Source organism: Bradysia coprophila (assembly GCF_014529535.1).
Source record: "Bradysia coprophila strain Holo2 chromosome X unlocalized genomic scaffold, BU_Bcop_v1 contig_39, whole genome shotgun sequence".
NCBI lineage: Eukaryota > Metazoa > Arthropoda > Insecta > Diptera > Sciaridae > Bradysia > Bradysia coprophila.
In genome coordinates, this window is record NW_023503329.1 from 161,661 (window position 1) to 184,132 (window position 22,472).

Here is a 22,472-nt window from a genome sequence, read left to right on the forward strand (position 1 = left end):
TTTTAAAAAAGCTGTTGTTTTGAAAAACACAAAATTATAGTCAGATGAAAAAGCCTCTTAGTCTCTTTGCTACATCATCACAACGCTTTTAAAATGGCATATTTCTTGCCTACCTCTTGAATAAATTAAACTCGTGTGAATTACGGCCCTCGCTTCGCTCTGGCCGCAAAGTTCACACTCGTTCAAACATTTTAGGAACGAAAAAATATTTTTAATAATTAAGAATTTCACGCAAAAATTGTCGTATATCCCAGATTACTAGTCCAATTAAATTCCAATGTTCGAGTTTAACCACATGAATTACGCTACTGGTCGAAATTGATTTTTGAAGCCTCTGAGAATTGCTCGAGCTATCGGTTTCTCAAGCAAACAAGCAAAAACTCTTTTGGGAAGTACTTCTTAATTGTTACACCAAAAATCCAGAATTTCACAACTCGTCAAATAAGAAATTTTTCTGGAAATCCGTTGCAAAAATGTCGTGGTATAACAAGTTATGTTTACAATTACTCCAAACTCACTACTCCAATATCATTCTCTGTCAATTAAAACAAAAAAATTGAAAATCGGGTAAAAATTACCCAAGTAATCGCGCGGTAACAAGAGAAAGCGTCTGTGTAGAATTTCTCCCATCTCGTTTTTCGAACATTATCCATCTGCAAACTCAGCCTCAAGAGTTTCAATCTTCGTCGATTAAGACAAAATCTTTGAAAATCTGATAAGAATTAGGGAAGTTATCGCGGTAACAAGTAAAAAAATCTCTTGAGAATTACTCCAATCTCATTACTCCAATATTGCCCATCTACGAACTTAACCTCATGATTTCCATTCTCCGTCGATTAAAACCAAAATTTTGCAAATAGGTAAAGAATTACTCGAGTTATCGAGTCCACAAGTGTACGGACGTTTTCGGCATTTAACGTTTTTTGCCAATGTAGAACATTTTGAAAATATCAAAGTAAACTTAGCGTTACGGACATTTAAGGGTATTTTCTTTCATAAGACCCTGACTTTCAGTCAAGGGAATTATTTATAATTTCTTAGATCTGGCATTGAAGTGATATTTTTGTGATGTTTCGTTTTATGAAAATTTGTAAGCAATTTTTAAGTTAAGGCCTACAACGAAAAGCGAAGGTAAAATTGCTGAGTATAGACTCGAAATAATGCCATCTCTTCACAACGACATTAGCCTATAATGTTTCATAGGTTGGAAGTAGTAGATTCATGTCAAATTAACCCGTTCGCTAGGATTCGAATTTCTGATTTATTTTATTCTACCAAAAAAGTAGAGGTTCAAGGGCTCCGTTGAGTTCACTTAAATAATTTAATAACGAAGCTTCTGAATCTCTTAAATCATTCGAAATCGGCTAAACTTAGATACCCAAAAATGTAGAGTGAGTCCCACAAAACAGGTCAATTACATGTCAAAGTATTTTACTATCCGCGATGCCTTCTAAAAACCAAATTATCAACCAAATAAAACAATTCTCAACATCCGCCTAAATAATGATTCAATCGAAACAGTAAATGGAAAATCATCCCCCCATGTCATCATAACGTTTCGATAAGAAACGGAAAAAAAATGCGCAAATCGTCATGACTCTCTTGATTAAAAAACGAATTCACGTGAATCTGAAGTGTATTGTATGAGACATGCGATACTCTACAAATAGCGAATAAAAAAGACCTTGATACTAGGCCGAATAAGTCCAATTAAAAAGAAAAAATCAAATCAAATCAAATAAATCGATGACATACCATCACCGTGGTTTAGTGTGGTATGTAAGTATACTTACATATCGTCGATGAACTTTTAACTTACTCCATTAAAAACATTGATTGGTATCTGGGAACTTTTTATAATCATAAATTGAATGATTAATTATAGAAATTGCAAACCATATTTCCAGAAATATTGGAAAATGTTACCTCAAATATGCGATAACACCATCAAACACTTAATCACGTTTTTCGATTCTCTTTTTTTTTTGTATTTTATTTGTGTAATCTATCGAGCTTTAAACAAGACCTATTCGAAACGTAAAGACAGCTTTAAAATAACAGAACAGATTTTGTTGTAATGATATTATAGATAGGTGTGTAACACGGCTTATAATGCGTATTAAAGAATAAGATAAGCATCTTAATTAAAACAGTATGACCATGTTTACTTTTACGATAAAAAGTGGATTATGGACTGAAGGATTTTCGGTATAAAAATTTTTCATTTTTTTTTTGTTTTCCGATTCAGGTATCGGGTGTTTTGTATAATCATGCATAACGTATTGTTCGATTTCGAACGTAATTGTAATTTATAAGCCTTTCAATTTCAACAAGGAAATGTTTAAGTTGTTGAGTTGCTACGGGGCTTGTAGGACGCGATTGATTAGACGCAATTTCTCTATTTTTAGTGTGGAATGATGGGTTTATAAGAACAAAGTTGGAAACTATTTTAAGTTGATTTTCGAGAATTGGTCGAGAGTTAAAACTCGTTGATTGAGAAAGTTTACCGATGTTGTTAATTGGATCAGTCAAAAACACTCAAAAGAGTAAAAGTGACGCAAGTCCTTGTGCATACTTCCAAAACAACTGATATCGCTGGAGGTGACGCATTCTGCGCTTGTAAGCAAAAACTGTAACAGCAAAAATTTAACCAAAGTAATTCTAGAAACAAAATTTTACCAAAAAAAGTTTGCGTCATCAAGTGGCAGATGATTCGGACGTATTAGGACGTATTCTTGCCTATTTTAAAAAATTTCTTAAAAGTACTTTCCTCAACATCTGCCACTTGTGACGCAAATTTTTTTTGGTAAAATTTTGTTTTTAGTTGTTTTGGAAGTATGCACAGGGACTTGCGTCACTTTTACTCTTTTGAGTGTTTTTGACTGATATCAGTTCTTTTGGAAGAATTAGTAGATTGTTATATTTAAAAAATTTAAAAAATTTGGAAATTTTTTGAAAATTGAAAAAAATTGAAAAATTTAAAAAATTTTGAAAAATTTGAAAATTTTGGAAAATTTAAAAAATTTAAAAATTTTAAAAAAATTTGAAAAATTTAAAAATTTTAAAAAAATTTGAAAAATTTCAAAAAAATTCAAAAATTTCAAAAAATTTCAAAAAATTTTGAAAAATTTAAAAAAAAATTGAAAAATTTAAAAAATTTCAAAAAATTTCAAAAAATTTCAAAAAATTTCAAAAAATTTCAAAAATTTCAAAAAATTTGAAAAAAATTTAAAAAATTTTGAAAAATTTAAAAAAAATTTGAAAAAAATTTGAAAAATTTAAAAAAAAATTGAAAAATTAAAAAAAATTTAAAAAAAAATTGGAAAAATTTAAAAAATTTAAAAAATTAAAAAAAAATTTGAAAAATTTAAAAAAATAAAAAAATTTGAAAATTTTTTTAAATTTTTCAAAATTTTGAAAAATTTGAAAAATTTAAAAAATTTGAAAAATTTAAAAAATTTAAAAAATTTAAAAAATTTAAAAATTTAAAAAATTTAAAAATACTAAATTTAGGAAGAGCAGAGCTTACCAAAAGCGAACAAATTTGTTCTACCATACCCACCCATCCACACACACACACTTAAAGGTGTTCTTATATGGGGCCTATATGGGAACTTCGAGGAGGCCTAGCTCCGAAACGAGGCCGGTTCCCCCCATTTTTTTTTCTGGAATGTCTTAGAATGACGACTAGAATCTACTCCCAAAATTTCAACAAAATCTAAAGAAGACTTTAGAAGATAGGAAACACGGACGGTCGGACGGACGGACGGACTAACAAAGTAACGTAGGATTTTTTCATTTCGTTTAAAGTACTGAAATTGACCAAAATGTATGGAAATGGGGCTTCCTGGAAGATTTTTTGCGTGGCCAAATTTTACACTGCAAGAACGTGTGATAGCCCGTTGAACTCGTACGGACGCCTAGTTTTTTTAATGGTAATTTGGAGTCATTTGTATTTGAATTGTAGAACTTCAATATTTGCTGTATATATGGTTCTGCAGTCTACGACAAAAAATTTTTTTTTTAATTTTTTCTAGTAATAGGACTTGCGTCACGGGCGCTATGCTAACGCGCGCCCATGATTTCTTTAAGTGTGTAAACGTACTTGTTCGTTCTATCACTGCGTTGAGAATTTCCATTGGTTCAACCAATTTGGTTGAAACGAATCCCAATATTGCTACGCAGTAGAAAACTTAACTTCGATTCATGACTAAGGATTAAGCTCTCAATGATTTTTCAGCAACGACTAACCTGTTCTTAGAGACTGTTCACAGCTAACGTTACACGATTAGGGTGAGAGAGTGTTCAACAAAAAGTTGTGTGTTCTTACATATTTGGGCGAATTTTGACGATGGGCGAGATTGCGAAAAAATCTGTAAAATAGCGTGACGTCAATTGTGAACGGCCCCTTGTTTAAAACTGACCTACATCAATCAGAACTGTAACATTCCTGTTGAGTGGTTGTGGTAACGGAACAGTGTTGAGCGATGAAGAATTTTTTATCAATTTTATTTACATTTACTGACACCGCAGATCAATTGTTTACGCCACTATCGATTCTAGTTGTGATTTAGCTTGAATTATGATTTCCTAATTTTCGATTGTAGAGCTTGATCACTCGAAATACTCTGGACAGCATTGTATTCGAATGAGCAACTAAATGTGTTGAGTGCAAGCAGCTTTATTGTTGTGGTTTGTCAGAGTATAACTTGGAGACCACCCAAAAATACATCACCAGCTGTGTCGGTCATTTTTAGTAAAAATAGTTATGTATGTAACTGAGGCGATAAATATGCTTTTTAGGTATTAGATTTGAATGTGCAATAGAACGTGTGCCTGACGTATCATAGGTAATTCCAACAAGAACGAAGTTTACGGTTGAGTTGGAATTTTCTGTTTTCCCCGGGTGGAACACAACGTTTCCCATGTGTGATTGGTGTAGTAGTTAGCCGTCTTTTTGCACGAAACGCCATACCATTTTTGAAAATATAAACAGAGTGACAGTTTGAGTGAGAAAAGTTCTATTTTCTATCCACGGTAGAAAAAGTGATGCCTTTTTCTCACTAGAAATGTCATTCTACCAATCGTCAACAAAACACAATTTTCTCAGGACTCTTTTGGGGGAGGTGTGTGGCCACTTAGCTCATTCCTTGGAATCTCTAGTCAAACGAGTTGACTTTCCTGAACATTTTTTCTCCAGACTGTTTTGTTTTAACGAGTCAGTGAAAACACTTTCGCAATTATTCATCGACAAACAGACCTAATTTTAAACCAAAAATATTGAATTTCACCAAGCATTTGTATTCCTGCCATGCAAATCTCAAATACCAAGTCCAAAAAAAAAAATCTCTCCAACCAATATTAACACATAAATATAAAAATTGTGTCGAAATAGCATCGGAATGAAATTCTCAATATTTTTTAGACTATTCGGCTTCTGATAATGTCAATATCTTGTAATCAATCAATATAATATTTATCGATATCACCGTCGTCGTTATAATAATTTTTTTTTTCGCTGTCCAAAATGTATATCTTACATATGTTCCATATAAAATATACACAACCATACAACACTTGAGCCATGTTGTTCATCTAGGTGTATATTGTACGGCATTATTACCTATTTGCCACTGAATCATAAATAAATTTTTATTTGAAATGGGCATGAAAGACTGCTAATTAAGTGTATCTGAAGCAGATTAAAATGTAATTGATGTTGGCCGCAATATTTATGGTGAATTCTGATAAGGACGATGTATAATATGATTCGAATATCACACATTTCATATTTTAGCAGCCACTTTTACGATTATTATGAAAATTGATAAAATGAAAACGAGGGAGAGGGGAGAAAGAACTACAACAACAAAATAATGAAATAATAATAAAAAAAAAATTCCTCGTTATTTATAGCATCACCACGTATCTGGCCGTTTTATCCGCATCCGTATGGCGGTTATTTGCTTCCGGGATGTAATTCGAAGCGAAAAGGTGGACAAGTTAGATTTACGCCGCAGCAAACGCAAAATTTAGAAAGACGATTTTCCAGTCACAAATACCTGTCACCGGAAGACCGACGGCATTTAGCTATGCAATTGAAATTGAGCGATCGACAGGTAAATTTTTATGTTTAAATCATTTACAATGACACTGTGGGTCAAACAATGGGCGAAACTACTTAAGACTAGTCTTGTTATCTGCTCTTAGATATGGGGTGATGACGGGGCACGTTCATAAATGACGTGATGCGAAATATTTTTTTTGATTTTGACCTGTCACATACTGCTATTCTTCTGTTATCGATAACGACGACAAAACTAATGACAAGCTATGGATAATGTGGTCATTTATATAGTAAAATGCATGTTAAAAAAAATGAAGTACCAGATTTGAAATCAACCGATTAAAAATACTTTGATAGTTGAAAGTAATAGACTCGATAGTAATACTGGTCATATGCTTGCCGTCTGTAGCAGGTTAAATAGTAAAATCCATTATATTGTGACACAGACAGTGCTTTCATTTTGATTATGATTCACATTGAAACAGTTCGACTCTTAAGAATGGTTGTTCGTTCACCAATTTGATCGTAGTTTGATGACAGTAACACACAATTTACACATCTCCTGACGCGATGTAATGAATTTTCGTATATCTTTTACAACCCTAGGGTTCAGGGCCTAATATTGCGAACTGCAGGGAATTCTGACGATTTTACTGGTTCAGAAGTAGTTGAATGGAGCTTTCGAATGACACCACTTTTATGAAAAATAAATTGGAAATGTCCAGGGCCTCAAAGTTGACGCATTTTCCGAAACTCTTTTCGGTGGAACCCTAATACCGAATCCATTCCAAAGCCTCCAAAAAAAAAAGTTCTTCCATGAAATATCGGTAATGAGCCATACAAGAATTTTTCAAGAATATATTGTATTTTTGTAGACTTTGAAGGCTTTCATAAAGATGGATTTTCCGGCCAGAAAAACAATTTTCCATTTTCCGGAAAAAATTATTCCAAAACTTTTCGTAGAAAGCAAGGACTTGGACTATACGCCGAAAGTCTTGAATTCCGCAAAACATCTTTAATTTCTGTTTTCAGCGGACATAATTTAACCTTCTCCAATTGTTTCAGGTGAAGACCTGGTTTCAAAACCGTCGTGCAAAATGGCGCCGTTCAAATGGGACATCATCGGAATCTCCCACCAGTAACAGCATGTCGGACAGTTCATCCACGCCATTAAATCTTCAAGTAGTTAGTAATTCACAATCATTAAACGATAACATTAACATGATGGCTGGAGCGCAACCATATCATTACCAGAAAAATTCCAAATTCGATGCCGAAAGTGAAGAAGACGACGATGACGATTATGATGAAGCAGATTCCCCGATTAATGTATCATGAATTGTGTTTTGTTTGTATGCCGTTTAGAGGTGATGAAATTAGTGAGTTTACAAACTACGTTTGAAAATTAGCGTATACATTTCACCGAATCGTTTTATTGAATTAAGTTAATTAAATTAATTAAATGTGTACCAACTTCAACGCACTAAAAGCGAATATGACGAAGTTCGGTTCAATTTTCTGTTTTCATTTTTAAGTTTCATTGACTTGTCTATAATAGTACCACACTAGTCATCAGCTGTAGCAAAATAAAGAATTTTTAATTTCTCTAAAGATGCATTAATCAATCGCTGACACCAACAAAATTTACATGAGTTTATTGCCTACATTTTTCCGCGTGAACGGATCATTTTGACAGATTGCCCAAAGTTTTTGTGTCAAAATTTCATTTCACCGCTGACTGTATACTCAGCTTAACTCAAGGTGAATGTAGTGTAGAGGTAATGCCAACATTGGCTTAACTCTTGACGGTCCAGGTCCACACATAAAAGCATCGTTCACAAAATACATCACGCTAAAAGGAGTGTGGGAGGAGATCAATTTTAAGTCAAAAAGAGTGAGTCAACATTACGGCCAAAATGAGAGAAGAAATCTTTACCAAAAGAAAACTGTCTTTTGACGTGGAATCAGTGATCCCGAATTTAATTGGCTTTTTTTTTGATTCGAATAGGGGCATAAAATTGAGAATTAGTTCATTAAATTTCACCAAATTTAGTGAAGTTTTTAGTGGATTTTGTTAAAATTTATTAAAATATTTCTCAATAATAGGCCCTGTATGAAATGATGTTATTCAACGCACTTCAAGCAAAATTAGTACTCTAAATAGGGTACTGAAACTTGACAGTGCTCCATACAAAATTTTACACTGTAAAAAGAGTGGGGATAAAATTTCATACAAAAGAGTACTCTATTTGGCAGCTGTCACTAATAGCACTTTTGCTTGAAGTGCTTTGTGTTATTCCATTATAACAAACCACATCTTCAGAAGTGAGTGTAGTCTTGCTGTGTAGAGTATCTCGATTTTAGAATTGTCGTAAACACAAATTAAATAATTTTGTAAAGTAAAAGCCAAGGGACCTAACAACAGTCTAACAACCTAACAACCGATTTTCAAAAACTTCTTTTTAGTCGACAAAGTATTGAAATCCTCTGGTCAAGTTCGAAAATGGTCGGTATCGGGTCAACCATCTGGTGGTAGTTCTCGAAAGAAGCCCTTTCTGCTCTTTGTTAACACGATAACTGGAGAAAAGTTCAACCGATTTTCAAAAACTTTTTTTTATTTGACGAAGCATTGAAATCCTCCGGTCAAGTTCGAAAATGGGTGGTATCGGTTCAACGGTCTGGTAGTAGTTCTCGAAAGAAGTCTTTTCTCCTCTTTGTTAACACGATAACTGAAGTAACCGTTCAACCGATTTTCAAAAACTTTTTTTTGATCGATGAAATATTGAAATCCGCATATGTTCGAAAATGGGTGGTATCGGTTCAACCATCTGGGAGAAGTTCCCGGAAGAAGCCTTTTCTGCTTTTTGTTAACACAACAACCAGAGTAATTCTCAGCCGAATTATAACATTTTTTTGATGGAGAATGGAATTAATATCTGAGGTTAGGTTCCAGGATAGATTATGTTGCTAACAGAAATTTTGTATCTATTTTAATAGTATTTTTCTTGTTATATGACTTTGCCTTGTTAACAAAACCAAATAAATGGAACAAAAATTAACGAGTGTCAAGTTTGTGGCCAGAGCGAAGCGAGTTTAAGTTTCATTAGTGTATAGACAACGGTTCGAAAATGTTCAATGAAACTAACCAGAATTAAATCTTCAATGAGAGAATTATTAGACCGTTGTAGTAGTTCTTCTTCTAAATATGTTTTTGTGAGTAATTCTCAACAGAAGCATATTCTACTCTTGGTTAACACGATAACTGGAGTAATCTCAACGGATTGGTTCAACAATCTAGAAGTAGTTCTCAAAAGAAGCATTTTCTGCTCTTTGTTAAAATGATCTGGAGTCTTGTTATTTGTTTTTGCCTTGTAAACAAAACCGAATAAACAGACCCAAAATTAATGAGTGTGAAGTTTGTTCGAAGCCAGAGCGAAGCGAGGGCCGTAATTCACACGACTCGTTTTGTTGTAAACATACACCATTTTTTACCTGGACTATAAAATGTCCAATGTTATACAAAATTACATTTCATTGAAATAAATCAATAAGTCATTGTCAATAAAAATACTATTGAGAAGCTCAGACAAACAGTCAAGGGATCTGATCCACTCAACAGGTGGGACCTAGTTTGTTGTAACGATTTGTTTGCTTGTACTTAGTGTTTAGGTTCATTGTTTAGTTTGCGATTTGCCGGTCAACTAAATATTTTGTGTCGTAAGCAGACTGTGTCTTACGCATCTTATAATTATCAATTAATTCTTGTGTATTCAAGTTCTCATGCCCAATTAAACTTTGATAATCTCAGTGAGCTAGAAAATTTGTGTGGTTGAAAGTGGATGAAAATGTTATTGCTGTTTATGGTAGAGGACTAGGCCCTGGTCATTTTCCAAAAAAATTAAAATCGCTTGTACGGTTGGTTTTTGAGATAAAATAATCAGAGTCAACCCACTCATAAGTTGAGAATAAAAAGAAAAATTTTCGTGGAAATGTACAAATACAGCAATTACACTTTTGGTACATCCTGTTTCCTGGAGTTGTATAATGCATTTATTGCTTTGTTTTAGTTCGTGTGTATTGGGCGTCCACACTTCCGAAAACATTTATTCGTGTATTTTTTGACCTCAACTTCTCCCCGGATCTACATTGTTGATTCAACAAACTTCACACGAATAATCTCTAATCTCCTTTTCGACCTTTTTTCCTATTTAGAAACTGTTCCAGGGTGGTTTTTACATTACGCTTTAGCCCTAACTCGAACATCTACAAAAGTTAAATTTTAAGAAAATGTGGAAAATGTCGGAGATATTGCGAAAATTATGTTGGCGCAAAAAATACTCCCTCTATACACATATCATTCGAGGAATAGTTCATAAAAATCATAGAAAAATGGAAATCGGAAACTCATAAGCCATAAAATTCCATAAAGTCTCTTTGTAACCACTTAAAAAACCTACGGGTAACTTAATAGCACAAGTGATTGCATGCATACCGAAGCATATCACTGTCCAAAGTAAATATTAAGCTAAAAAAGAGCTTTTCCAAAGAATTGAATTTCACTGCGAAAAACAACACGTCGTCGGCTAGAATAAACAGAGAAACCGAGATAAATTTTCTCAGAAACCAAACCTATTGACTTCCAAAACGCTACAAGCTACAACGTAGGTAAAGTTTAAACAAAATTCACCAAACAAACATTTGAACGGTTTTTCCCTGCAGACCTATGGCTATCGAAAGCTGCGGAATGAGAGAGTGAGAGAAACAGCTGAAAAAAAAACTCACATTTTTTGGTAGTTGAACTGTTTTTTTTTCTTCCTCTTTTTTTGTAAGAATAGTTAATACCGTTGTTAATACCGAACGTACTATAGTTTTGTAATAAAATACACGAACAGCAGGTAGGTACTTACATAAATTATTTGGTATTTGATTACATGTGACTTTGACTTATAAGAGAGGAAAGAAATAAAAAAAATATCGTGAATCGTCATCACAACAAAATGTTTTACGCTACACGGTAATTTTCAATTGTTCGCATGTCATTTATTTCAGTTTGAATTCGTCGGTTCAATAGACGAGACGTTTTTTTTATATTTATTTTATATTTGAAATTGAGGTGTAGAACAAAATTTGTTCAGTTTTAGTAGTGTAACTACACACTCGAGTACACACAGAACATTTTATTTACATTTTTGGTATTTATGGAAACGATGAGACAATATTTTATTGATCAAGCGGCTTGATTGTTTTACAATTTTTCTAATAATCATTAGAATGAAGTTTTAATCAGTGTGTGTACACAGTGGCATCAAAGAAATTTTGTTTACATTTTGCCCCATATACCATAAGCGACCGTGTCTTATCGTTCCACAGTATGATAAGACATCTTATGTATTGAGCAATAATGCTATTTACAGTCGCGGTAAATAGCAACCTATGTCCCGCGAAATCAATTAACACAAATAGTATGCTTCACATACACGGTATGCTAGTCGAAATAGAAATACAAAAAAGAATTCTCAAACATTTTCTTCATCGATTCGGTACAAATTGAATTCAATTAAGAATATGGTTACGATTGCTATTGATTGTCGTACAATCATTGGTTTGGTGTTGTTATTGTTTTCATTGTTACCCAATGGATATCCAATGGATCTGCTGAGAAGTAAGTTGAATTGGTCTAATTTGTCACAAAAAAAAAGTCTTTTTCTTTTCATTTATAAAAATGGCTTTCTCATCGCCAACAATTGTAACGAAAAGAAATGTGTACGCACAATACGCATCTCATCAATGTGTATTTGCCTACGTTTAAAATATTTTTTTTTTAAATAGAAAATAAAAAGCTCGCTGACGTACTTTCTTCCAGTGTAGCTAGCTAGCGCACATCATAATAACAAACAATAATTACTCACATACAACAGTTTCACAGTTTTGGTATTCTCGAGACTGTTGTGAAACGGTTCAATCAATAAATTAATGTTGTGTGAGTAAGTTTTCGTTGGGAATATTACCAAAAAAAAAATTTTTTTCCTATTTTTATGATGGTCATCATATCATTTTGCTCAATTAAATTTGTATATTCACAAACGCTGTAACACGACTGTGTAGTGTATATGGGCAATTACACGTAACTTGTGACAAATTTATTTATAACAGTTGGTGAAGACTGCTTCAGGTCAATCAGGTGGACACTGCTTGAGGCTCAGACGAATGCCAGGAAATATTGCAAGGGGAACGAATTGTATGAAAAACGTCACATTTTGTAACGCGCGACCAGCACTTTACCTTGCCATTAACTGGTTTGAAAAATGAAGTTCTGAATCAGGGGCTGCTAGGAATTTCGCGCCGCGTCATTCACAATAATTGACAAAATGACGCAAAATGACACATTTCGTATAAGGAAAATGTCACTTTGTGGGTGGGTTATTGTGAATCACACGGCGCGAAATTCCTCAACACCGAATCAGGTCAGATGATTTTCAACCTGAAGTCAGGTTAGCTGAACCTGAATTGACCTGATTGATTTAATTTTGTCATGACCTGAATTAACCTGCGACCTTTTCTGACCTGTCAGGTTTTCATTCCATTTTTATCTGAAATTTATAATTCAAATTTACGTTGGGTCAAGTCAGAATCAGGTCATTTTTATGAGAAATCTGAAAATAACTTCTATGTTCTATCCCTTCGTTTGTTAAGTACGTTTGTCTGTCGCAATGCCTCAAATAAGACATCAATCTTATCGCCCCATGAAATCTGATCAATCTGATTTACGTTGAAAGTGGAGTCTGTAATTCGTCTTAGTAAAAACAAACAATTTTGTCAAACAAGTCTAAGAGTGGAATTGTCCATATATAGTACATCAAAATCATATGCTGATTATTGTAACATTTTTTATAGTTTTGTTGGTTAATTCTACCTTCGTTTAATGTCAAGTTTGAAAAACCTAAATATGGGCTATATGGAATGCGCAATGTACACACAGACAAAAAAATATTTTCCCAAGTGTACGCTCGAAATAATTACGGAAAAAAAGTTATTTTGTTTTGATAAATGGATATTTAAACGAATTGACCTCTAAAAACCATGTGCTATGAGTATAAACAACCATAATTTTCGTTATGTAATGTATAATAATCTCCACAGTAATGATGTGAATCGAACGCTTTGTCTAGTCTTCGTCTCCCACTTCCCATAAAATATTTTCTTGTATACAAAACATCTTGTGTTATATATAGAGTTTATGCTCTCTTATATCCATAAAAAGAACTTCCATCCATATAGACCTACAATATGATCTTAAATACGTTTTTACGTTGTTATACATTACGTATATAGTAGGAAACATTGTGTGTGGACGTTTTTTTTTCTTCTTCTTCTTCATTCACCACACGTACCCATTGAATTGATCTATATATTATTCTTGGTGTTTACATTTTTTTTATTTATTTAAAAGAAACGAATAAAATGAATTATTTCTGATTGAGTTGTTTAATATGCCTTTTGCTCTCTCTCTCCTCTGTGACTTGTGTGTGATGATTGAAATAAATATGTAAAATACGAGATTCTTTATTATTATTGTATTGAACTAATAAATTTAAATAAGTTTTTAGTAATTCGAGGTCAGCATGTAAATTGAATTATTGCTGTTCCAGAGCGCACGTTTCATAAATAATATCATATACTTAACGATAAACAAAACTCCTTTTGTGTGTAAGCGTAGAGCCGTTGAAAGCTTTTGCATCAATTAAGAACTAGTCGCTTAATTGATGCCCTTATTTTGCTTTTGTTTATTGTTTTTCTATTAGAAAAATTATACCAAACATGTCGTGATCAATGATCATTCTTATTTATAGTTTTCTGCGGTAACAGCAATAACAACATAGCCAAGTAAATATCAACATTCAATAAGTATATCGAACGATTCGTCTTCTAGATTCATAGATCGACCCAGTTCCCAATATTGTGAAATATTTCACTAAGAATTCACCAAATTGAGTGAATTTTTAGTAGAATTTGGTGAAATTTAATGAAATTATTCGCAATATAAAGAATTAGAGAAGAAGAATTTTTTGAGTGAATTGGCACGTAGTGTTAAGTGTCCACTCCACTCAACAAAAAGTACTCCGTGAGAGAGCCGTGAGAGAGCGTACTGTCAAATCAACAAAGAAAAAATTGAAAAAAATCAATTTTGTCTCTCACACTGAGTACTTTTTTCGTAAGATGAAACTAAGCATTAAGTATGGTTTCCACTCAACAAAAAGTATTACGTGAGATAGCAAGCTGTCAAGTAAACAAAGCAAAAAGTGAAAAAATTCAATTTTGTCTCTCACACTGAGTACTTTTTTGATAAGTGGAAATCAAGCATTAAGAAGGGCGAAAAACTGTTAAGCCTTGATTTCCACTTACCAAAAACGTACTCCGTGTGAGAGACAAAATTGATTTTTTTCACTTTTTGCTTTGTTTACTTGACAGCTTGCTATCTCACGGCTCTATCACGGAATACTTTTTGTTGAGTTTAAAATCTTCTTTTATTTTGTCAAAGTAGATTGTGATCATTTTACATGGGTTTGTTTTTTAAATATTTATAACTTGAAAATTTCGTCAATCTTATTGCTTGTTGAGTGGAAACCAACAGTGGAAACTTAAAATTAAGTCAGCTGTTACAAATTCCCGAATGAATAAAGAACATTGAGAGAAAGCTCGTGTGACCCCAAGACCAGTTGTAATAAACTAGTACAGAAGTCGCTCTATAAAAGAATTACGGAAGAATATAAATACTTACTCGATAAATATGAATTTCTGAGAAGTCAAATAATTCTCTGTTTGACAACACTGAATTGTGGACGTCCTTTGTGGATGTCAGCTATACCAACTGACCCAGTTAATTTTCTCACGATGTCAGCAAGTTGGGAACTCCTAGCGTACTTATCTTATTGCCATCAATGAATTTCTTTTAATTTAGCTAGAATTTTATCGCGAGACAGTTCAATTTTCTTCGCTCTAAGAGTGGTAGTTCTTTTGCTGTTGAATTCTAAAAACAAAAAATTGAAATGACCTTTTTCCATGACATGTGGGTTGTCAGATCTCTATTCTGCTTGGGAGTCGTTCATAAATTACGTAACGCAAAAATCAGGACTCTAGATAACCAAACCCTCTAAGGGATTCTTTTGAAAAACAGCCTACCGAAATTGGACGCATTTTCCAGTGGACTTTTTTTTATGTGCCTAGAAAGGTATTCGACCCTAGAAGCCAAAACCACTTTCAAAAAAATTCTTCGAAGTTTGTGTGGCTGGTGAAAGCCTTTCACTGAAAGGTGATCAAAAACCGAAAATTTGCACTTTTCAAAAAATTCTCCAGTTACGCGAGCCGTACATGGTCGTGTGGGGTGTCATTAGAAACGTAATCACATGTACTATTGAGCCGAATAGGGACTTTATGGTTTTAAAATTCATTGACACTAAAATATGTTCAGTTGAAGTTTTCAACCGAAGACTGACACTGTTCTTACTGAAATTTCTCGAGGTACACAAAACGTACATGGTACGACCCTGTACGGCTCGTGTAACTGGAGAAATTTTTGTGAGAAAATTGCAATTTTTCAGTTTTTGCTCACCTTTCACCAGCCACACAAGCTTCGAAGAATTTTTTTGAAAGTGGTTTTGGCTTCTAGGGTCGAATACCTTTCTAGGCACATATAAAAAGTCCACTGGAAAATGCGTCCGATTTCGATAGGCTGTTTTTCAAAAGAATCCCTCTCTCCTACTTCTAATGCAAAATGTATGGACCGTCACGCAGACCTTATAACTCCCTCATCTTCTCCCTTCTTGTGTTCAATCAATAACTCAAATACATACTGTTCCTACAATACTCATTTCCAACTTTCATTTTAGGAAACAGCAACACCTGCAAGTCAAACAGCGATTGTCCAATCTATGCTTTCTGTGAACACAATACAGAACCGACCGAAAATGGGCTCTGTGTGTGTCAAGATGGATACATGATTATAGCCGAAAATAAGCAACGAAAGTGTTACAAAGGTAAACGACGCATTTCGTTTGGAACGTTTGTGTGCCGCCACGTAAAACGAACCTAAACCAAATTTGCAAAAATTGACTATATTTGTTGTGCATTTCAGTGGCTTCCAGTATAAACGAAGAATGTATGTTCGATGAGCAATGTATGCATAAGCTGAGCACAGAAGCAGAATGTTGGAATAATTTCTGTCGATGTCGAGTGGGTACACATTATGTGAAGCGCGACAAAGCGTGCTACAAGAGCGTCAGTATGTACAACCTTCTTTTTTGTTGTTGTTGTTGTTGCATCACATATTTAAAAAAAAATCATTTCCGTTTGCAAGATTAATTAAAATGTAAAAAAAAAATAAAATCGAAAAAATTTCTAAAGAACTAGGTGACTTCTGCAGACTCACCAACAATTGCATCGGCGACGAAACATCATGCCAATCGGGCATTTGTGTTTGTCCCATGAATACACATCCCAGACCGGATAATTTGCAATGCATAAATGATGTACGACTCGGCTACGCCTGTAACAGTGACTATGAATGCATTAACGATAATTCACGATGCCACAATGTGTGTCGATGTAAAATCAGTCATATTATCAATCACAATCGGACAAAGTGCTTGAGAATTGTCGATCGGTTGGGTGGTGCGTGCGAAGAAGACAGACAATGTGCAGAGTTGATTGCCGATTCAGTTTGTGGACAGAATGGAACATGCGTGTGTGCTGAAGGATTTCATGAACTGAATCAGGTTGGAATTAATTTTTGCTTTTTACGTAGACGTAGGCATTCTTCTCGGAAAGTTTTCAGGGTTTTTTTACGCTTGCATGCATTTGACATTTATTATTCCATTTCTCACTGCTCAGTGTCCTGGGCTTGTACGTATAATAGGAAAATCATGTTCGCACGTTAGTAAGCGGGCGTGACGCAAGTCCACCACCAAAAATGTTTTAACAATTTTTTTTTGAGGACGGCGGAGCATATTTACAGTAACTTTTTGACTTCTCCTCCTTAACTCTAACGACCCTTGCACTAATATATCTGGACTCTAGGAATCCATACGAGCTATCACACGTTACTTCAGCTTCGAAATTGGCCGAGATATATGAAAATAAGCAAAATTTCGTTTTTTCAGATAACTGAAATCGCCTACGTTAGTTAGTTAGTTACATAGTTCCCATGGTAAAGTGGATCTAGCAACTCCTAAATGTTTCTATAGATTTTCCTGAAATTTTGGTTATAGGCTAATATTGGCCCAAAAATAAGAATGGAATTTTCAAAAGTTGGAAAAAATCCTTATCTTGGGAGCTGGAGCTCCTCAAATGCCATATAAAAGCCAATTTGTATGTGTGTGTGTGTGAGTTGTATATTTTGTTGCATGATATGGATGGTAATGTGGTGAATGGTGTGTGTTGTTTTGGGATGTATTTCTTGTTGGGAATTGTTGGGATCATTAAGTATTAATTTCCACTAGGTCGGTTCCTAAATTTTGGGACGACAGATGATTCCTCTGACACTACCTAACTTCCATCGGATTTTTTGATGGATTTGGGTTATTTTCGACATGAGTGAGATGTTACAAGGTTGGTTCCTAAATTTTGGGATGACAGATGATTCCTCTGGCACTTCCTAACTTCCATCGGATTTTTTGATGGATTTGGGATATATTCGACATGAGTGAGATGTTACAAGGTTGGTTCCTAAATTTTGGGATGACAGATGATTCCTCTGGCACTTCCTAACTTCCATCGGATTTTTTGATGGATTTGGATTATATTCGACATGAGTGAGATGTTCCAAGGTTGGTTCCTAAATTTTGGGACGACAGGTGATTCCTCTGGCACTACCTAACTTCCATCGGATTTTTTGATGGATTTCGGTTATTTTCGACATGAGTGAGATGTTCCAAGGTTGGTTCCTAAATTTTGGGACGACAGATGATTCCTCTGGCACTACCTAACTTCCATCGGATTTTTTGATGGATTTGGGTTATTTTCGACATGAGTGAGATGTTACAAGGTTGGTTCCTAAATTTTGGGACGACAGATGATTCCTCTGGCACTACCTAACTTCCATCGGTTTTTTTGATGGATTTGGGATATATTCGACATGAGTGAGATGTTACAAGGTTGGTTCCTAAATTTGGGATGACAGATGATTCCTCTGGCACTTCCTAACTTCCATCGGATTTTTTGATGGATTTCGGTTATTTTCGACATGAGTGAGATGTTCCAAGGTTGGTTCCTAAATTTTGGGACGACAGATGATTCCTCTGGCACTACCTAACTTCCATCGGTTTTTTTGATGGATTTGGGATATATTCGATATGAGTGAGATGTTACAAGGTTGGTTCCTAAATTTTGGGATGACAGATGATTCCTCTGGCACTTCCTAACTTCCATCGGATTTTTTGATGGATTTCGGTTATTTTCGACATGAGTGAGATGTTCCAAGGTTGGTTCCAAAATTTTGGGACGACAGATGATTCCTCTGGCACTTCCTAACTTCCATCGGATTTTTTGATGGATTTCGGTTATTTTCGACATGAGTGAGATGTTCCAAGGTTGGTTCCTAAATTTTGGGACGACAGATGATTACTCTGGCACTACCTAACTTCCATCGGTTTTTTTGATGGATTTGGGATATATTCGACATGAGTGAGATGTTACAAGGTTGGTTCCTAAATTTTGGGATGACAGATGATTCCTCTGGCACTTCCTAACTTCCATCGGATTTTTTGATGGATTTCGGTTATTTTCGACATGAGTGAGATGTTCCAAGGTTGGTTCCTAAATTTTGGGACGACAGATGATTCCTCTGGCACTACCTAACTTCCATCGGTTTTTTTTGATGGATTTAGGATATATTCGACATGAGTGAGATGTTCCAAGGTTGGTTCCTAAATTTTGGGACGACAGATGATTCCTCTGGCACTACCTAACTTCCATCGGATTTTTTGATGGATTTGGGTTATTTTCGACATGAGTGAGATGTTACAAGGTTGGTTCCTAAATTTTGGGACGACAGATGATTCCTCTGGCACTACCTAACTTCCATCGGTTTTTTTGATGGATTTGGGATATATTCGACATGAGTGAGATGTTACAAGGTTGGTTCCTAAATTTTGGGATGACAGATGATTCCTCTGGCACTTCCTAACTTCCATCGGATTTTTTGATGGATTTCGGTTATTTTCGACATGAGTGAGATGTTCCAAGGTTGGTTCCTAAATTTTGGGATGACAGATGATTCCTCTGGCACTTCCTAACTTCCATCGGATTTTTTGATGGATTTCGGTTATTTTCGACATGAGTGAGATGTTCCAAGGTTGGTTCCTAAATTTTGGGACGACAGATGATTCCTCTGGCACTACCTAACTTCCATCGGTTTTTTTGATGGATTTGGGATATATTCGATATGAGTGAGATGTTACAAGGTTGGTTCCTAAATTTTGGGATGACAGATGATTCCTCTGGCACTTCCTAACTTCCATCGGATTTTTTGATGGATTTCGGTTATTTTCGACATGAGTGAGATGTTCCAAGGTTGGTTCCAAAATTTTGGGACGACAGATGATTCCTCTGGCACTTCCTAACTTCCATCGGATTTTTTGATGGATTTCGGTTATTTTCGACATGAGTGAGATGTTCCAAGGTTGGTTCCTAAATTTTGGGACGACAGATGATTACTCTGGCACTACCTAACTTCCATCGGATTTTTTGATGGATTTGGGATATATTCGACATGAGTGAGATGTTACAAGGTTGGTTCCTAAATTTTGGGATGACAGATGATTCCTCTGGCACTTCCTAACTTCCATCGGATTTTTTGATGGATTTGGATTATATTCGACATGAGTGAGATGTTCCAAGGTTGGTTCCTAAATTTTGGGACGACAGGTGATTCCTCTGGCACTACCTAACTTCCATCGGATTTTTTGATGGATTTCGGTTATTTTCGACATGAGTGAGATGTTCCAAGGTTGGTTCCTAAATTTTGGGACGACAGATGATTCCTCTGGCACTACCTAACTTCCATCGGATTTTTTGATGGATTTGGGTTATTTTCGACATGAGTGAGATGTTACAAGGTTGGTTCCTAAATTTTGGGACGACAGATGATTCCTCTGGCACTACCTAACTTCCATCGGTTTTTTTGATGGATTTGGGATATATTCGACATGAGTGAGATGTTACAAGGTTGGTTCCTAAATTTTGGGATGACAGATGATTCCTCTGGCACTTCCTAACTTCCATCGGATTTTTTGATGGATTTCGGTTATTTTCGACATGAGTGAGATGTTCCAAGGTTGGTTCCTAAATTTTGGGACGACAGATGATTCCTCTGGCACTACCTAACTTCCATCGGTTTTTTTGATGGATTTGGGATATATTCGATATGAGTGAGATGTTACAAGGTTGGTTCCTAAATTTTGGGATGACAGATGATTCCTCTGGCACTTCCTAACTTCCATCGGATTTTTTGATGGATTTGGATTATATTCGACATGAGTGAGATGTTCCAAGGTTGGTTCCTAAATTTTGGGATGACAGATGATTCCTCTGGCACTTCCTAACTTCCATCGGATTTTTTGATGGATTTCGGTTATTTTCGACATGAGTGAGATGTTCCAAGGTCGGTTCCTAAATTTTGGGACGACAGATGATTCCTCTGGCACTACCTAACTTCCATCGGTTTTTTTTTGATGGATTTGGGATATATTCGACATGAATGAGATGTTACAAGGTTGGTTCCTAAATTTTGGGATGACAGATGATTCCTCTGGCACTTCCTAACTTCCATCGGATTTTTTGATGAATTTGGGTTATTTTCGACATGACTGAGGTGTTCTAAGGTTGGTTCCTAAATTTTGGGATGACAGATGGCACTACCTAACTTCCATCAGATTTTTTTAAGGATTTGGGATATTTTCGATATAAGTGAGGTGTTCCAAAATTGGTTCCTAAATTTTGGGATTCAGACAGATTTCTCTAGCTTTTTTTTATTTCCATAAGGTTTTTTGATGTTGTCGAAACTACACTTACAAAAGTGGTGACATCAGTCAAAAAACCCTTAAAGGGTAAATGTGACGCAAGTCCTTTATCTTACTTACAAAATAACTGATATCGCTGAGGGTGAAGCATGTTGAGGAACGTATTGTTAGGAAAATGGTCGAAAAATGTACTGAAAGAATTTAAACGAAAGAAAACCGAATCATCTGCTACTTGTGACGCAAATTTCTTGTTGTAAAATATTCTTCCACAAACTTTTTGAGTCAATTTTTTGTCAATAAAACTTTTGCGTACGACGCACAATGCGTCACCCTCAGCGATATCAGTTATTTTGTAAGTAAGATCGAGGACTTGAGTCACATTTACCCTTTAAGGGTTTTTTGACTGAGCTGCAGCTAAGAAACACCACTACTTCACCCAGACTTTTTTTTTCTAAATAAAATGAGAAATTACAGCGAGATGCCTTTAAATGTTCTCCCACAATATATCCACCTGCAAAAATCGAACGAAACTAATTTCCTTCTTTTCTTAAATTTTAAGCAATGCTGGACGACTGTTAGTCATGCTGGCATATGTGAAACGGATGAGAACTGTTCCGTCACACCGGGAGCCGTTTGCCTATCTGGACGATGTGATTGCTCCAATGGCCTCAGCTACGATAAGGGTGAATGTTCCTCAAGCAGTACCAAACATTATTTTAGTAATTTATTGTTGTCCTTGTTGTTGATTTTAATTAGTTTTAAGTTAATTTTAGTCACGTGAATGGAAGTAGCGCGCGTGCGCGCTCTATTTTCCAAATTTTTCTTTTTTGAAAAAAATTATTTATTTAAATCTTCCCAGAAAAATTGTGTGTATGAGTTCAACACTTACACGAAACTATATTCGAGTACCTTTTACCATTAGATATGTAAATTAGATTTAAGTTAAGTTTAAGATTTACAGTCATGATTGCATTGCGTATTGGAATGGGATTCCAATTAATTTTGTTAGGCTGACAGCATTCCATTTAAATACTGCTCAGCTCTCTGTATATCTCTGTAAAGAACGAGGTAAAGAGTCGTGTATAATAAAGTTCGCATGCAAAACCTTAGACATGAAACTCAGTTCAATTGTTCACTTCATTCGGATTGGCTAAAATTTGTCACTCGTCAAGCTATAGTCGAATGTTCCATGTCAAGCCGAAAAATAAGAGGCCCACAGTGGTCGTATTTAAACGCGGAAACGGTTATCGAAATCCTCAAAAGCAAACAGAACCCTACTTCTGGCTCAATTCCAATGCAGCGTCAGTATAACTCTTACGATTTCTATTGAAAACTTTTCCAATATTCCTGCTATCATGCTCACCATATTCCATTAATTGAATTGAAATCGT

At 34.9% G+C, this 22,472-nt stretch overlaps 2 protein-coding genes across 2 annotated transcripts in view; both read left to right on the forward strand.

Moving 5' to 3' along the window:
* The window catches only part of LOC119069679 (hematopoietically-expressed homeobox protein hhex), a 26,221-nt gene extending 18,543 nt beyond the window's left edge, over positions 1-7,678 (forward strand). Inside the window, exons 2-3 of the mRNA XM_037173800.1 lie at positions 5,917-6,119; positions 7,133-7,678. Coding sequence (XP_037029695.1) covers positions 5,917-6,119; positions 7,133-7,405 — 476 coding nt within the window. The 3' untranslated portion in view covers positions 7,406-7,678. The remainder of the gene's footprint in view (positions 1-5,916; positions 6,120-7,132) is intronic.
* A 3,431-nt stretch (positions 7,679-11,109) lies between these two features.
* LOC119069681 (prion-like-(Q/N-rich) domain-bearing protein 25) lies at positions 11,110-22,108 on the forward strand. The gene is made up of 5 exons (XM_037173801.1): positions 11,110-11,729; positions 15,955-16,101; positions 16,200-16,346; positions 16,469-16,839; positions 21,641-22,108. Exons 1-5 carry the CDS (start codon positions 11,633-11,635, stop codon positions 21,860-21,862), a joined length of 984 nt encoding a protein of 327 aa, XP_037029696.1. The 5' UTR covers positions 11,110-11,632; the 3' UTR covers positions 21,863-22,108.
* The last annotated feature ends 364 nt before the right edge of the window (positions 22,109-22,472 follow it).